Source organism: Amphiura filiformis, chromosome 5, assembly GCF_039555335.1.
Source record: "Amphiura filiformis chromosome 5, Afil_fr2py, whole genome shotgun sequence".
Taxonomy (NCBI): Eukaryota; Metazoa; Echinodermata; class Ophiuroidea; order Amphilepidida; family Amphiuridae; genus Amphiura; species Amphiura filiformis.
The window spans coordinates 4,881,243-4,900,134 of record NC_092632.1 but is presented as its reverse complement, the minus strand read 5'-3'; the positions used below and the strand labels follow the sequence as shown (position 1 = coordinate 4,900,134).

The window sequence follows — 18,892 nt, the reverse complement described above, 5'->3', positions numbered from 1 at the left end:
CTTCTGTTCTGAAGATAGCTCTTATTTCAGTGCTATATTCTGTAGATTTTGTTTCTCATATTAGTAGTTTTAATTATGGTTTTTTCAGCGCTGCGTTCTTTATGTAGCAGCGCTATATAAGCATTTTGTATGTATGTATGTAGATAGCTCCTAGATTTCAGTGCTATCTTCTGAAGATAGCTCCTATTTCAGTGCTATCTTCTGAAGATAGCTCCTATTTCATTGCTATCTTCTGAAGGTAGCTTCTATTTAAGTGCTATCTTCGTGCTATCTTCTGAAGATAGCTCCTATTTCAGTGCTATCTTCTGAAGGCAGCTTCTATTTCAGTGCTCTCTTCTGTAGATAGCTCCTAGATTTCAGTGCTGTCTTCTGAAGATCGCTCCTATTTCAGGGCTATCTTCTGAAGATAGCTCTTTGATTTCAGTGCTATCTTCTGAAGATCGCTCCTATTTCAGAGCTATCTGCTGAAGGTAGTTCCAATCTGTATCTGCTATCTTGTAAAAATATTTCCAATCCATGCCAGTGCTATATTCTGAAGATAGTTCTCATCTTTATCAGTTCTATCTTCTGAAGAAAGCTTAGATCTTTATAACTGATATCTTCTGAAGATAGCTCTGATCTTTATCAGTGCTATCTTCTGAAGATAGCCTCGATCTTTATCAGTACTATCTTCTGAAGATAGCTCCGATCTTTATCAGTGCTATCTTCTGAAGATAGCTCTTAACAGTGCTCTCCTCTGAAGATAGCTCCAATCTTTATTTGTGCCATCTTCTAAAGATAGCGCCATTCTGTATCAGTGCTGTCATCTGAAGATAGCCATTCTGTATCAGTGCTGTCATCTGAAGATAGCTCCAATCCGTACCAGTGCTGTCTTCTGAAGATAGCTCAGATCTTTATCAGTTCTACCTTCAGAAGATAGCTCCAATGCATATAGGCACTGTCTTTTGAAGATAGCTCCAATTTTTATCAGTGCAGTCTCCTAAAGATAGCTCCAATCTTTATCACTGCTATCTTCTGAAGATAGCTCCAATCTTTGTCAGTGCTATTTGTTAAGTACTAAGAGCATCTGTGTTTTACACTTTATAGGTCTTTGAACAAAAGCCTAACAAGGGAAAATATGTTTGATAATAATCAAAAAAGTTAAAATCTACCCTTCATGGAGAAGTAGATAATAATCAACAAAGGTTTTTTAATTTATCACTTACTGCAGTTGTTTAAGAATATAACCAGTCTGGTCTGTGATAGAAATATGTTTGTGCCTGAAATTGACGGAATCTTCACATTGATGATGGTTTGCGATTGCATTCTGGGAGGCTGACCTATATCATGTTTTAAGACCTATCTTGTGGTATTTTGAGTCTGTATTTAGATGTTATTCCTATCTAGAATGCATTGCAATTTACCTGCACTATCAAAACATTAATAGCATATGGGACCTGTGGCTGTTTGATCAAGAGAAACATCGGCAAAACAGTGTCAAATACGTATCCATGGGGTTGAAAATTGGGTAGACTCTACAACGGTTTCATGCGCATTTTTATTCAAAAACTTTTTTATAGAATAATGTCATAGTTTTTCTATATGATGGTAGCCCTTCTTTAATGCCCGTAGCCCTTTTTTGAAGGACTAATTAAACAAAATGTTGCAAAATTGATGTGTCACTGCCAGCAATGGACATTTTGTCGCTATATCCCTTTGTTAACATGCGCTAGGGGACCAATACATCATCATTTTTTTAAATACAGTAATGGTGTTGACTTTTTTGCCTTTGTTTGGTGCCCTCTAAATGTTACCCGTCACCATCGTATTTCTGGCAAGGACTAAACTGATAACAATGTTGTTTACAAGACAACTTGCTTGGCTGATCACAGTAAGAAGTTTCATATGGCAATGTGTTAGAGTATAGGGATATTTATGAGTTTTAGTTCTCTCACAAACAAATGTAATTTGATCCATCCATGCATAGAAAATCTACATGTATAATATATTAAAATTGTCTTTTGCTATCATGGACTAGGGAATGAATCTGATTATGATGTCCGCTCAACCCAAGGTCAATTTAGTCTAAAAGCAAATAAGAACATGCATTCAAATCAAATGCTAGCCATTTGATAAGTCATGTTTGCTGGTGCACCTGTGTGTGTGTGCTATTCTTTATGTATGCAGAATGCAGATTTATAATTAAGATGAATATCTTTAGTATTCCACAAAGATTATTTTTAATGGCATATTGTTTCTTTTCTACAATATGTTCTTATGGGGATTGTGTGGTGTTGAATGCATATAATTTTGGTAAAACATATTAACAGTACTTTTATTGAGGTCAAGGCTTCAATTTATATTGAGGTGCTTCTGGTTAGGTGGTATTGGAAGTTTTTATAGCTTTTTATTTATTTAAGATGAAAAATGAAAAAGTGCTTTTGAGAAAAATTCTTGTAATTAATCAAATATTTTGGAGAATAGTTTCTTAGATATTATTTGGATCAAAGTGTGAGTATTGTTGACCAGTTTTAAATTCCTCTTCATGGATGTAAATCTTCAGGAAATTTCCTGATTTCAGGACATTTTGCTTGGATCTTCCCTGTACAAAATATAGGGAAATACACATTTTCAGAAAATGTTAAAGCAGTTTAAAGAAATTTTGTCAGTGCTTGTTTTCATCCCTGCCTCTTGATGTCCATTCCCATCATGTGCAAGTCTGCATTTACATGCAATGTTGGGTGTTTCTTTTTGAGAAGTGCCTTACAATAAATATGTAGAAATAATAGTAGTAATATGTTTACTATAATTTGGAATTTTTGATACCCAAGCTTTCCAAAGTTTTCCAAATGGCTGCTAAAGTTTATGCACAATTTTATTTGCTAAATTAGCAAATGCTAATGTTAGAACACTGAAATAGGTATTGTTCTTTTTTAAATAATCAATATTTTATCTTCCTTGTCAGAGATTCTCAGGTTTGGCAATTGTCTATTATTTGAAATTCATATGCGTATTTTTTAATTGCAAATAGCGAAACTGCATAATTGTAATTGTATCAGTCATTTTAAACTATGTTGGTGTTTTGGTTGTCCAACATCAAATTTTGGTTATGAAGGCTGATGAATTTCACCAATTATGAGTTAAACAAAGCTGACTAACCTTTTACAGCTTTAAGATATTCTTACTCTCTCATGCATTGACCCAAATCTTAAGATTTCTGAAACAAACATTTGCTCAATTCAAATTTTTCGATTGCATAACAAGTTTTATAACAGACTTTGAAACTCTATTTTTAGGTGAAACATAATAATTGGGAAAAACAGTAACTATTACACCTACGCCATATTATATAACTTTAATTTCAATAACCAATCAATTGTGGATTTGCATGATAGCTCATTATAGAAAAGAAATTATGAAAAGCATTGCAGTTTGTCAACGCCAACTGCAGCGTCTTCAATAAGTGCACATACATGTCATCACCCTGGTACAATGATTGCCTAACTCATTTTTTGTAGTTTTGACAAAAATCAAAGCAAAATCTTCAGACAAACAGCTGAGTTACCCATAAATTCTGGTGTTAAAAATGCGTAACTCACCAGTTTTCACCTGTCAAAATTACCTAACTCATCCTGAAATCTCCTTTATGATTGGTCAATGTCAATGGCATTATTACAGCAGGTGCACATGCTAATAGAGACATGATTTAGGCAAAAAGCTCAATTTGGGTGAAAATTGAGTTAGGCAATTATGGTAGCAGGGTTACGATGTTCATGGGCAAAAGTTTAGAATTTATTAAAAATGCAAAAGTATAAAACCAAGCTGCATTTTCCTTTAGTATGAGAAAACATCATTTGTACCAGAAACCAGTCTTAATAGATGACTTTGATAAATTGTGACGATGTTCATATCCAGTGATTAATTTTGACATGAATATGAGTGATTGTTATTTGTTGGCTAATGATTACAGTAGATATGGTTTCTATTCTTGACATGATCTAGGTGGTAAATATTATACTTGGAAAGCATCATATGGTGATCATTCATTCATTCACAAGCAATGGAGGGTATAATTAGGATATCACATGGGATCAATTAATACGTCTCTTATACACAGTCCAGATTACATTGAATATTTCTCTGCTAATATCACTTGAAAAGAGCTATTACTTAGTTGTGGGAGGATAACTATGTAAAATATGAGACGGAGTCTCAGTATGTTACATGTTATTTCTGTTATACTCTTACTATTTTCTGTTCATGGGAAAATGATTGATAAATACCATCTTGACAAATTAAATATTTTGCGCACTTATAGCAAGCGAGATACAAGGGATATAAATTGCAAGTAGTGTTCCTAGTGATTTTGATTCGGAAGTAGTAGAGTATCTGAGATACAAGATGGTGTACGTCAGCGTCGAATAAGATATGAGGTTGAAATACTTGTGAGCAAGCGTACAGTAAGTGTTAAGCCCATAGGCTGGTGACCTAGCTAGTTCCATTATGCAGTCAACAAATTCAATGTACTGCTTGCTTGCTTGCTTGCTTGCTACTGAGCACTGCTGAGGAGAAAACCACCGTGCATGCGCTCATCATCTTAACTGATTTTCCTAAACTGCATACTGGAGTTGTTTCTATGCATTACATTCGCATAATTAAAGGCTGAGATTTTTTGATTTATTATTTGTAGGTGATTTGATTTCAAGCAATTTTACGAGTGGATAATTTTGTTTTCTTGCTTTTGAAGCAGAAAATGTTATGTCTGGTGCTTTTGACATGGGTGTTTGCTCATCTGTGTGTTGTCATGACGGTGCTGGTTAAAATATGGCGTGGGCACACATACATGCATCGCTTGTACAGATAGTGCTAACAGGCAAATCTTGTCGTCTGATCACTATGCTGCCCTCTATTGATGTATTCATGGACACCAATTTCATTACTCGTTTATAAAAATGGCAAGAGAAATTATTGACATGTAACTGATTGTGTTGTACATGTCAGTTCTATTGTATTTACAAGTTAATACATGCACATACACATATGTATGAGATATCCTGATTTCAGAGGTACTTGTAAACAAATTGGAAGGTATGCTGATGTAAGAGAATATAACATGTGTATGTGATAGGAAAACATGTCACACATCACATACATGTGTCACAGATAATAATTTCACTAATTTTGTACACAGTTTGTGCTTTATATTCCTAAAACTAAACATAAATTATATTGCTTTTTGGTTTTAAACAAATCCACAAATGTTCCATTGGAGTAGCATTCAAAACAGCATGTATACAATGTAGGCTTGTGATATTATACATTATTGTCTTTACCTAGAACTTTGATATTTTGATCTAATTTTCTTAGCAGGATGATGGGCTGCAAATGAATAGAAATTATAAAATTCTGAATAGCCCTGTGCACAATGCTTATTGCATTGTCATGCATTGGACCCAAATAATGTGATATTTTAGGTGAAGATCCAAAATCAAATGATAATCAAGACATTACATGCATATTGCAAGCAAACATGTGTACCCTTAAAATCGAAAAGTTTGCTGGTGTTATAGCAAAATTATCTGGAGGTCGGACTATCCTAACCTCTCTCAGATACCATAAATTGTATTCACCTTGATTTAGCAGTCTCATGTTCCATCAATAAATTACTCAATTTTAGTTGATGTAATTTTCTGCAGTTTCTATGTTCTAATCGTTTTTTGCTGTTTTTAATTGTACGAGTTCCTTCAATCAAAAACATTGCTATATGGGCCCAAAGTATTTTTTTTGCAAGTTTGATAGTCAAATACCCTGTCACTTATAAAAGCTTGAAAACAAAGGACTTGACATCATAGTCCAACTATACAATAGAGCAGAGGTCCCTCAGTGTATAAATCTGATACACCACCATAATGACCATACCTACCAGTTGCAAGACATTCATCAATTTCAAAATACTTTTAAACATTAAATGAGTGTTACTGTTTTAAATTTTGTTGACATCATTTGTCATTAGCAGTAATATATTAATGTGAATTTCTTTAGTTTCACTTTTTGTACATTTTCATAGAATTATTTTAACAACACCATTATCTTGTGTTTTGCTTTCTTGCAGCTACTGCTATCCATTTAGGGTCTCTAGTAGCAGCACATGGCTATTTCTTTCCTATTACGGACCATGTACTCACCCTCAAGGATGATAACACTTTCTATAGGTTCCAAACACCTTACTTTTGGCCTTCAAATTGTTGGGAACCTGAAAACACAGACTATGGTAAGTAATACTATTAGAAACATGGTGTGTGTTTCTGTTCATTCTTGTATCCTGGAATAGTGCTAGCTAACAGATCATTTGTGTTGTGGAGATCGAAACAGATGATCTCTTTCAGCTCATAGCTGCAGAGATTTTGTTTGAAATCCTTCTAGAGGAATGATAATGCTGGGTATTTTTCCAGATAGAAGTAATAGAAACACATACCATTTCACCTGAATGAGTTTGACTGGATGAAATGAAAGTTGCAGTTAATAATGCTTTTATGCATAAGACTATTGCAAGCAAACTCATAATGTGTGACGGGGTCAGTATAAAAAGGTATTTTTCAGATGCAGGTTGAACACCAGCGAACCAGGAGAAAAATCTGTGTGGATGAACAAGGAGTGGTAACTATGAGGACTGACTGAACCCAGACAGCAGCAGTTAAAGACCAGTGTGTCAAGTACTAGATAACCTCTATACCAAATATCACATCTGCTGGTCACAAGGAAAGTTGTATAAAGCCAGATCAAAGAGATAAGTCCCAAAGAGTTAGAATTGCACTGTGCGTAGCACTATAGTAAATCCGCCATTGGTTTGTCATGCATGGAGACCAAAATAATGTACCTCCAACATTCATTGGCAAAACCCAACAGAACAATAATCTGCATCTTCAACCTTGTGTTATTGGTGCAATGCATTACTTGACCAATTCAAACAAGCATGCAATTTAAATGAGAAGTTTACCGGCACATAATAATCTTCTTCACATGTACAATATTTTGCCTTCTATGAGCGACATGCAAACATGGTGGAGTTGGTACTCTTTGGATCTAATCTCTGGGGGTCATATTCATACTTGGATTTGTTGGCATTGATTTTTCATGGCTAAAGATGGTGCTACTGAAATCACACAATGGATTTATTGCTGCATAGGTAAAACATTGAGACTGCATTCATTTGCCCTTGGCAATGTTTTGGTAGCAACAAAATCTGCATCTGCGAATCCAAGTATGAATCGGGTTTTAAGGTGGAAAATAAGCTGCAACAGGCTGCTTTTATGAGCATGATACAAAGTTATATAGACTGGAGAAACTTTGTACAGTCACTTGAGTTTCTTTGGTCTTGAGTGTGTTATTGTGTCATGAGATTATTACCAATGGTGTAGAACCAGAACTGGTCATGTTCACTTTACTTAGAATTGCTTCACCATTTTAGTATGGTCACATTTTCCAGAAAGAATTGAACTTTAAAACGTCAAACATGAATATTTTGGACATATAACCAGTTCTGGTTTTAAGCCCTTGATATAACATGACTAGGGTATGTGCAACAGCATGCTGCTTCAGTACGCATTGCTAAAACCACCAGGTTCATGGATGGATTGATAAAAGGCCAGATAAATGAATCTCGATCACAAATTGATTAATTAGAGAATAAAAAAGTATATATTTTAAGTAAAACAACAAAGGGAAGCCAAGTTGTTTTGCACCAAAAATAATGATGTCACCTGTGTTACATGAGATGATAGATGCACGACAGTGGCTAAAAACAATACTTCTATTTTCATTCTTAAACACTTCAATTCAAAAGTATTAATCATAAGTACCAAATTTTAATAAAATTATATCCTATATTTTACAAGGAATTTATCCTGGGCTTAGTTAGAGTGGATCAGTCCCGTTGTTGCTATGCGCCTATGCGATTGGTTCAAATAAGCGCGCACGCATATCGCATCGACACGCACACACTGAATCATGTTATATCATGTCAAATCTTCACCTTGCTATGATAAAAGTCATTTTGTGTCATTTTGAGAAACAGTACAAAATAAGGTTCAAGCATGCATTTGATTAATCTGATTATTCATTTTAATGATTATTCATTTTAATTTGTATCGTTATCATTTGTTCTTGTTCAAAGATTTGTGAATAAATATGTTTAAATGCATGCTTGAACCATATTTTGTACTTGTTCTCAAAATTACAAAAAATGATTTGGGCAATTATCGTAGCAGGGTGACAATGTAACACAGGTAGGAACCAATAAGGTTTAAGAATTAATTGAGTTAGCATTGTTTAACAACAGTAAAAGCATAAGAATAAATGTATTGTTTTTGCCTTTTTTGTACATTTATTATCTCATATAATGTAGCAATACCATTATTTTAGCACGTATTAGTATTACCTGTGTATATGAGAGGCTAGATTACAACAGAGGCAAAAAACATTACCTTCAATTTGCTATAAATATCATATTAAAGACAGGGTTGATTGAGAAAGGGCAAATGTTGATTATCTTGTTTACATTGGAAAATGATACTTAATGCTAGGTTTTATTAGAGTAACAAATGCTTTTAGTGTAATTAAACAACTTGATGGGCTCTAAGTGCATCAGTTATTAATAATGATCACTCATTGATTAGTTTTGGTGGTCATTCTCAATCACTATCATTAGTTGAGATTACAAATGCATATGGAAAAGCTGTGTACTAAAATGTTTTGCCAAATCTTTTTACAAATTAAGCATACATGTAAGTACTACTAACCATCTAACACATTATTTTGCACAAGGTCCGATCATGCACACGTACATGTACTACGCGACTACTATGGTTAAGAAGGTTTGGCAAAACATAGCTAAATGTTTGAAAAAAAAGGAAATTTTGGACTTCCTAAATCTATGTATAATTCAAAGAGAATGAACCCTAATAGTAGGCTTGGCGATTCTTAAAACAATTGATTTTTTTAAAATCGAGTATCAAAATCATGTGACTGTAATAGGTTGAGCACCATTGGTTACATAGAATCCCACTAAATATTGCTGTTCATTTTAAGTGGAGACAAATGTGTTTAACAATTATTTTATTTGTTATTCTGATTGTAGTTTCAGGTACTAATAACCTATAAAGTTGCATCTATTTTAAAAACCAACTATCATTTGAAAAACATTGCTTAAATATCTATTTGCTTTACAAAAACAATTGATTATATTTTATTAAATCAAAATGTTGATACTTTGATTATGGTGTTTCTAAATAATCAAGTACTCGATTTAAAAAAAAAATATTTTTAAAATATCGCCCAAGCCTGCCTGAGAGTACCAACTGAAAATTCAGTGTCGAAGTTACGTAATGTTTCTATGTCAATGGGATCACGCTCTGGAGTAATGAACCACAAGCGAAACGATCACCACACAAAGTATATGGCACTCGAAGGCATACCAAAATACTAGTAGTGTGATCTGGTAACCAAGAGAATTACGTAACCAATTCGATGCTGAATTTAACCCATGTACAACGCTATGGTAAATCCATCATCTTGGTCAGTCATGCATGCATGGAGGGCAAAAAGTGTACCTCTGGCATTTATCAGCAATGGCAGAAATTGAATGATAATTGGCATTGTTAAGCTTGAGTGTTACAAAGGTCTTTGTGCATAGCACTAAGCATGCGTTATTAGCACAGTGTATTGGATGCAGAACACAAACAAGCAATAAGTTCAGCAGGCACATGGCGAAATAATCTAGAGGTACACTATTTTGACTTGCAATTACTGACATGAAAACATGGCGGCATCTGTACTATACTCAGTGGTTGTACCTAATTGGTATTTAATTGTCATTATCATTAGTGATATTTGAAAAATTATGACAGGCCTTGAGTTTAAAGATTACAAGAAAGCTAAATATTGATCTAGAAGTCTAGAAGAGCCTTCAGGAGAGTTAATCAAGTATTCTTCTAAATTAAAGAGAGCTATTAATGAGTGATCAATCTCACTTACCTCAAAATTCAAAGCCTATTCGCTGTTGAAGTGATGTAATAATCGGATTAACTACCATAGCAATTTTTGATTATATCGCACTGCACTAGTATGTTCATGCGGTACCTCTGCATTGAACCATAGATGTCAAAGAACAGGGATAAAGACCTGGATCGTAATTCTATAGAATATTCATCATGCTGATCTCTTGCACCTGTAAGATTAGTATGTTGAAAAGAGGGGTATTGTATTCAATCTATGATTGCAGACATGCACAGGTGATGAGTGCAACTTGCTTGTAGTGCTGCGCGATATAATCAAATATTGTTCATACCTATTGCTATGGTGATTAATCCGATTATTACATCACTTCGACAGTGAATTACAATATATTCCTTGTGTGCCTTGCCTTGAAAGTTGAAATTGTCATATATTGTGGACAGCATTTAAACATGTTACACAAGTATCATTGTCACACTACCAAGGTTGAGTTAACAGGTAGATATTTAGTGCATTTGGTTGTAATGAGCAAAGTGCAGATACTATACTACTTAGCCCATGTGTAATATGGTTTCATACTGCAATGTTGGTTGCCGCTGAGCGGTGTGAAGCACACTCTTTGCAGACAAAAGGACACAATCAAGGCTTGTCATTGGCTGATACAGCAAGTGACATGAAAGCCTGTCAGGGGCATAAATGAGAGCAAAGTCCACTTGATCTGCAGCAACCATGCGCTTTACATGACAGCCACATAGCATTCCACAACAACTTCTCAACTAAACCACTTCTCAACTAAACCTCAGTAATGATGCCTGCCACCCTGTACAAATATCATCAAATACCTTAAACTTTCGCCCAATGGCGCTATGGGCTCCCGTGACGTAAGTGGAATTTTAGGCACAACCTTATAATGCCCTCCCGTAAAATTGAACGATAATTGGCATTGTTAAGCTTGAGTGTTACAAGCAATAAGTTTAGTGGGCACATGGTGAAATTAATAATCTAGAGGTACACTATTTTGACTTGCATTAGTGACATGAAAACATAGTGGCATCTGTACTATACTCAGTGGTTGTACCTAATTGGTATTTAATTGTCATCATCATTAGTGATATTTGAAAAATTATGACAGGCCTTGAGATTACAAGAAAGCTAAATATTGATCTACTGAGGAAGTCTAGAAGAGCCTTCAGGAGAGTTAATCAAGCATTCTTCTAAATTAAAGAGAGCTATTAATTGTGAGTGATCATTCTCGCTTACCTCAAAATTCAAAGCCTATTCACTGTTGAAGTGATGTAATAATCTAGTATGTTCATGCGGTACCTCTGCATTGAACCATAGATGTCAAAGAACAGGGATAAAGACCTGGATCGTAATTCTATAGAATATTCATATCATGCTGATCACTTGCACAGATTAGTACCATTGAAAAGAGGGGTATTGTATTCAATCTATGATTGCAGACATGCACAGGTGATGAGTGCAACTTGATTGTAGTGCTGCGCGATATAATCAATTATTATTTATATCAGGCTTTTGAGCGATACAATAAAACTGTATATTGTACAATATTTGCAAAATACCGGATGCAATACAATATTTTTTAAATATTATGCAGCGTATCAGCGTCTGGCGTCGCAGCGTTACCAGCACCAACTTCGCGTCATGATACAACAGCACAACAATACACTACAGATACCGTAACGGCTCACTGGAGATTTCGTACTGTATAAACAAGTAAAATCACAAACTTAATTAGCGGCAATTCTGGATGATGATAACCTTAGGAAATATAATCCACATCTACAAATAAACCTATATATAATTATTCCGAAATTGTCTTTGGAGAGTAAAGAGCAGAAAACAAGCAGGTCAAAAGGTAAGCTTACATTACAAAACACATTGGTTATTGGTTAAACGTGGTGGCAAGGTATAAGCTTAAAATTTCATTTTACCGCATAGCAAAAGCCTGATATAAATAATAATAATAATATTGAATGGCTTATTTTCGTGTGATACAAGAAAATATTGCACTCGATAGAAAAATATTGCACTCGTCTTCGACTCGTGCAATATTTTTCTATCTCGTGCAATATTTTCTTGTATCACACTCAAAGCCATTCAATATTATATAAATATTGTTCATACCTATTGCTATGGTGGTTAATCCGATTATTACATCACTTCAACAGCGAATTACAATATATTCCTTGTGTGCCTTGCCTTGAAAGTTGAAATGGACATATATTGTGGACAGCATTTAAACATGTTACACAAGTATCATTGTCACACTAACGAGGTTGAGTTAACAGGTAGATATTTAGTGCATTTGGTTGTAATGAGCAAAGTGCAGATACTATACTACTTAGCCCATGTGTAATACTGGTTTCATACTGCTATGTTGGTTGCCGCTGAGCAGTGTGAAGCACACTCATTGCAGACAAAAGGGCACAATCAAGGCTTGTCATTGGCTGATACAGCAAGCGACATGAAAGCCTGACAGGGGCATAAATGAGAGCAAAGTCCACTTGATCTGCAGCAACCATGCACTTTACACGACAGCCACATAGCATTCCACAACAACTAAACCACTTCTCAACTAAACCTCAGTAATGATGCCTGCCACCCTGTACAAATATCATCAAATACCTTAAACTTTCGCCTTTAGGCGCTATGGGCTCCCTTGACGTAAGTGGAATTTTAGGCACAACCTTATAGTGCCCTCCCGTAAAATTCTCACCAGCAAATAAGGGCACGGAACCTTAATTTTGGATTTTAGAGGAGGGAGCTCTCTATTTGCACATGAAATTTACCCCAAGGCAAAAAGGAGCCCAGGTGCGCCATCAGGCGAACGTTTACGGTATTATATTGAATGACATCCTGATGCCTATAAGCAGAGTTACTAACTAATGTGAATAGTTGTGCATCATTGTCAGAACCATTTTAACAATGAACAAATTGAAAACCGAAGAAGTTACAATGCTTTTATTCTAGTACAGTCAGAGACATCAGTGCGCATTTTATTGGGTGCAGCTTTAATCATGATCATACTAAGTGCTGCCGTACAAAGGCATGTATTAAAAGACTCCATATAGATGCACAAGCGAAATAGTTGCTTAATCACATTGACATCACTGACTACACTAGGCGAATAGCTCTATTCACTGACTACACTACCGTATAGATTTGCCTAATGGCACTCATGGGCTCCTTTGCCTGTGCCTGGTTGTAAATTCCACGTACAAATAGAGAGCACACTCCATAAAAATGCCAACAAAAATGAAGGACACATGCCCTAATTTGCTGGTGGGAATTTTACTGGAGGGCTGTTTTAGGTTGTACCTTAAGTCCCAGTTATGTCAAGGCGCCCATATGCACCATTAGGCGAACCTTTACGGTATACTGTATGTCACCTCAAGATTGGTAGTGATGTCACTGTGTGCTTTAGGTTGCATAGCCTTGAAATGTGCACACCGTTCTCAGAACTGTAGCATAATATGCTGGCTTGTAAAGGCGGCACAATAGTATTATAAGTAAATAGATAGGCTTTCACGACAGGATTCCATAACAATTGATTTTTATTCAGGTGCGCCGTCGGATATCATATTACCGGTGCAGCCGGTCAATGTCTGAAGTCAGAGCCACATCTGATGAAAGCTTGACTAATTTCACACAGTGACTGGCTGCGCCAGTACTGTACTAGTTTTCACACATTGACCAGCTGCACCGGTAATGTGATATCCGACGGTGCACCCGAATAAAAATCAATTGTAATACTTATTATAGTAACACGCTCACATACAGAAGACACATTTTGATGTCACTACAAAACTCAAGGTGACAACAAGCAGTAAGCTAAAAGCACTGTTGACTACAAGTGGTGATAATCCGCAGATGTGGATGCACTATGCAACTTGTATTCGCCCTTTGCACGGATCCGCCATCTTGCTTCTGAAACAAAGTTCTCCCTGCAAACGCATTGCAAAGTACACACGCACACGGTAATTAAAAGCATCGTTTGACAAGCGTGCATACACAATAACACACACTTTGCGGGTAGAACCTTGTTTTGAGATAATCGTGTGATCAGCGAATACTCACATGGACATGGACAACACTGCGCATGTCATCCACATTTACTACTGGTCTTTCAACTAATTTGTTTCCATTATGGCATACACACATGCAGCTTAGTTGGCAGCAGCAACACACATACAGATCAGATGAAATCTTTGCAGAACTGACCAATCACGCTCCTGGATAACATCATTGTAGACTGCATCATACGCTGTCCTCGGATCGACTTGGAACTCTCAGAGAATTTTACTTGGGTACACACTGCTATTGTGCTGAAATATCAGTAAGATCGGAGCATATTTTGCACAGGCAGTATATTTTCACAAAATCCGTACTTATTTGCTATTTCTGTCTGTATAACTCTATAAACATTATAAATGCACCTATAGCTTTAGCAGTGTTTAAAAAAAAACCTGAATTTAAAAGTTGCAGCTATTTGTATTGATTTCAAGTCAGCACAAAGATAATGGCAGGCTATATGTGCTACAATGCTTGCATAGTAATCATTGACCACTGTAAACTGCAACTTTTCCAGGTATATTTCTTTAACAGCACTACTGTGTTCTTAATATTGTACGACATTGGACAATTGGGATATCAAAATGCATGTAAATACATCATCCTTCGTTCTACAATGTATGTCAATACATTGTGAATACAATATTTTTGAAGCTATAGGCGTATTTATAATGTCCATGTTACTTGTTTTGCAGGCTTTAGTTAAATATTGATGGTATTTGAGATGCTAAATTAAGGAGTAGGGGTAGCATTTCCCCAGTTTTACTCAGTCAAGTTTTACAATTTTGGTCTTGTTTGGGCAGCCATTGTTTTGACCAGAGGTCATAAGGTCACATGGCCTTAGAAATTACTGCAAATTGGGTGTCACATGACCCTTTAAGCCCAACCAAGTCAGAGCTGCCCTAAAATCCTATCTCATTAATTTTTTTGTGCAAAAACTCCAAAACTATGAAAATTGACTGAATGAACCTGGGGAAATGCTCTTTAATATTATACTACCCCTGCCCCTTAATTGAGCAATTCTTGTACCATAGAAACCTACAAATCTGTCTTTAGTAAGCGATAATGATAATCAAGTGGAGGCTACTGACTACCTGGTGATGCTCTAGAGGGTCCAAATAAGCTACCTAAAGTGCTAAATATTGGGTATGAGTTATACAGTAAGAAATAGCAAATAAGTAGGGATTTTGTGAAAATCAACTGCCTGGGTGAACATGCTCTGATCTTACTGATATTTCAGCACAATAGTAGTCTGTACCCTAGTAAAATTCTCCGAGAGTGTCAAGTTAATCTGAGAAAAAGTGTTTTCACCACACTCGCATAACATAAACAAGTACATGTATCGCCAGGATGCCGACATTATAATTAATGAGGTATAATAGGTCAAAGGGTGCAAAAACATAGTCATAAGTCAAAATTTTCAAAATGTTCCGAATTTAATAAAATAATCGCAAATTATTTGTCTATACAATGATTATGATAGATACAAAAACTAGAATTTAGAAGTCACCATATTCTAGAATCATAGTCCCAAGTTCAACAACTCTATGGCAGAGACGGATTTAAGCAGTGGCCCGGTGGCCCGGGGCCAGTTGATTTTGCCTCGGGCCAGTGAACTTCCAACAATGCTGGTCCGGCGGGCCACTAGATTTTTGATCCTGATATAACTCGTATGACTGAGGCAAGATATAATCAGTGATGGACACAATTGGACACAGTTCTGCTCCACTTGTCACCTGTACCTGTGTGTAATTTATATTTTTATTTAATGATTTTTTTTGTCTATTTATTCTTATCCTTGCGTTGCAAGCAAGTTGGAAATATACTGCCCCTTTTTACGGCGATGTAGGCCCACGTACTATTTCCAAGCTCTTTCATGCTCTATCTGATGATGATAGCGATATCGCAAATACCGCATACTTGAACCTTTTTTTTTGTGAACTTTTGGAACTATAGATTAAGGAAGGACTAACTGACTGAACTTGTGTTAGTGACTAGTCTCTCTATATTGAGTATGCTCAGTACAAAACAATTAAAAATATTCAGGTTTGCTGGAATTAAAGTGGCACCATAGATCCTGGAAAAAGATTTTTAGGGTCCATGGTGGCACAGAATAAAATAATGTTAACACACAAGTAACATGTGTCAAGTTTGGTAGGCCTAATTGGTAGTCTCTAACTTTAAAAGTCGCATTGGAACGTGCAGGCCCATAACCAGGATTTTAAAAAAGACTTTTGTTCAAAATTTGGACCTTTGTCTGACCGACAAGGATTGAAAACCTCTATTTTTTCGCTCGCTACGCTCGTGAATGGGTCATTTGGCGAGGGGGGTGTGTTCACCACCTGCCCCCTGGTTACGGGCATAGGAACATGCTTCTTTATTTGCACTTTTTGCAGTAGAACATATTGAAAAAGTTGGGCCAGTAAATTTATTGCAGGGCCAGTAGATTTGCAGTTTCACTGGCCCGGAGGGCCAGTAGAAAACTGAAACCTAAGTCTGTCCCTGCTCTATGGATTGTATGTAACCTTGACAGTTCATAGGTCATAACATTAAATCTAGACTCTATATCCAAACATATCCAATGTTGGTAAAAACAAATGAATACACAAAGTTAAAACCCAATTTTTTGAAAAAGACAAACCTGTTCTTTTTCTAAGGAGAGAGACCAGCTTTATAGTAGGTGTAGAGACAGCTCTTAATTGAATACCTGAGAGGAAGAAGGGTCCAACTCCATCAAAACATTTTGAGATATTATTAAGAAAAAAGTTAATATGTGACCCCTCAGCACAACTGAGCCCGGATGTCGCCAGTGCTACTATTGAGATATGCTCCATTGAACTTAACAATAAACAATAGGAAACAAAGGATTTATTGACTGTTTTATTGATTTTTCACTACTTAAATGTCAAGTACTATAGACATGATATACATCATTTTAAAGCTAATTTCAAGCAGAATATTTTGGTTGAATATCTCAAAAATGATGATTGGCGACTTCCGGGCTCAGTTGTGCTGAGGGGTCACATATTAGCAAAAGTTTTAGGTCATTTGAGGTCAACTTGTAAAATAGACTGAAAATGGAAAAAAAAAAGTCTTGCATGAATATTTACTATGTGTGGTGTTCGCTACCCATATCTTCGGATGACCTATCTGGGACTGCTGTCCCTATTTTTAAAAATATCTTGCTCTTTTTAATTGTGCCTGAAGTGCCCTAAGGCATCACAATAAGTGTTGGATTTTTTTATTGCCTGCATATTTCATACTTTCGATCATTTAGCAATTATGTGATGTTAATTAAACGATGTTGGTTATGAATAATATAATGTAATTAGTACACCTTTGAAAATTTGATCAATTGTCTGTATGATTTCACAGAGGATGAATCATGCATTCCCATAATGCAATGCAGGTCAGAAACTAAACAAATTGTGTTACACCACATGGTACCATTTGCCATTGGTTTACACACAAAGAATGGTCATAGAAGATGTAAGTCAGTGTTGATAGAGAATATTTACATTTTCCCTTTATTCATATTCATATTTAGATCCATATAACTCATTACAGCAAAAGATATCAATAATAATTTAATAAAAGAATGTACAAATATGTTATGGAGGAAAAGACTAGAGGACCAAAAGGCATGAATCCAAAAAAAATCTAATTAAGTTACCAGAACAATGCAACATCACCAAAATGCAAAACTGGGGAAGTTTATTTATATTAGTTTATTTCTTAAAGCCCTAATATATGTTTCTGGTCAATTTAAACCAAACTAATGAGGTAAAATATAAGCTGAATTCCTCTTTTTTGGAAATTTCTTTGAGGCAAAATTGTAGCTTTTTCTTTCATTTTCAGCCCGTTTTGAGCATATTTCAGTGCTTTTCCTCTTATTTGAACAAAGTTCCTCTTTTTTCAATAGAGTTCACTCATACCCCTGAAAATAAAAGACTATCTCAGCTGCTTAACTGTGGTGTACCAATATTTTCGAAACCAAATTAGAGTATGACAAAACAAAAATAAATTCAGAATTCCTCAACCAATGGAAAGCTGACATGGTCTGTATATGAATAATTTACAGCAGACTGGTAGAAAACAACATTGCATTATGGGAATTTGGATTTGATATAAGCTTTATATAAATGCTTTTATTAAGGTTATGAATGACATCATGTAACAAATTAACGTTGGTTATGTAGCTAGAAAGTTAGTTACGTAAAATTGTTATAGCTAATGAACTAAGGTTGGTGTCTTGTATATTTAATGTAATCAAGTGCATTAAACACCTAATTACACTAGCTTTATGTAAATGCCTAAAAGGAAGGAAAGGTGCAATTTTCTTAAAGCATGATGTAAAGTTATAGTTGGTAAGAAATACTTACAAGTTTAGGATGGGTGAACTTACACTAAATATATGTGTTAAAATCTTAGGTAAAATGAATGTTTTAAACAGTTCTCAAGAAAATAGTGACTTATTTGTATATTTCATCACCACATCCGTGGGACTTCATCAGAATTGTAAAAAATCTGAAATGTATTTCTGATTAAATAAATTATGCTACTTTGAGTTTGACTGCATTTTGATAATATTATTATTTCAGACAAGTTAACAAATTTCTGTGTATTTATTGATATTTTTCAGCTGTTTACCTGTGCAAACGAACTATGCAAAATAAGTCCAGGCTGGAGCTGGCAGATTACGAAGCGGTAAGTAAAATACAATAGAGCAGTCATGATTAGACTCATTAATGACACCAGTAACACCCTCAAGATTTCAAGGTGTCAGTTACTGGTGGAAACCTGAGCA

At 35.4% G+C, this 18,892-nt stretch overlaps 1 protein-coding gene across 8 annotated transcripts in view; it reads left to right on the top strand.

Moving 5' to 3' along the window:
* LOC140152513 (regulator of G-protein signaling 7-like) overlaps nucleotides 1-18,892 on the top strand; it is a 130,404-nt gene that overhangs the window by 10,401 nt on the left and 101,111 nt on the right. For all 8 annotated transcript variants that reach the window (XM_072174862.1, XM_072174860.1, XM_072174857.1 and 5 more), the window contains exons 3-4: nucleotides 6,092-6,250; nucleotides 18,728-18,792. In XM_072174862.1, the coding sequence (XP_072030963.1) occupies nucleotides 6,092-6,250; nucleotides 18,728-18,792 (224 nt within the window). The remainder of the gene's footprint in view (nucleotides 1-6,091; nucleotides 6,251-18,727; nucleotides 18,793-18,892) is intronic.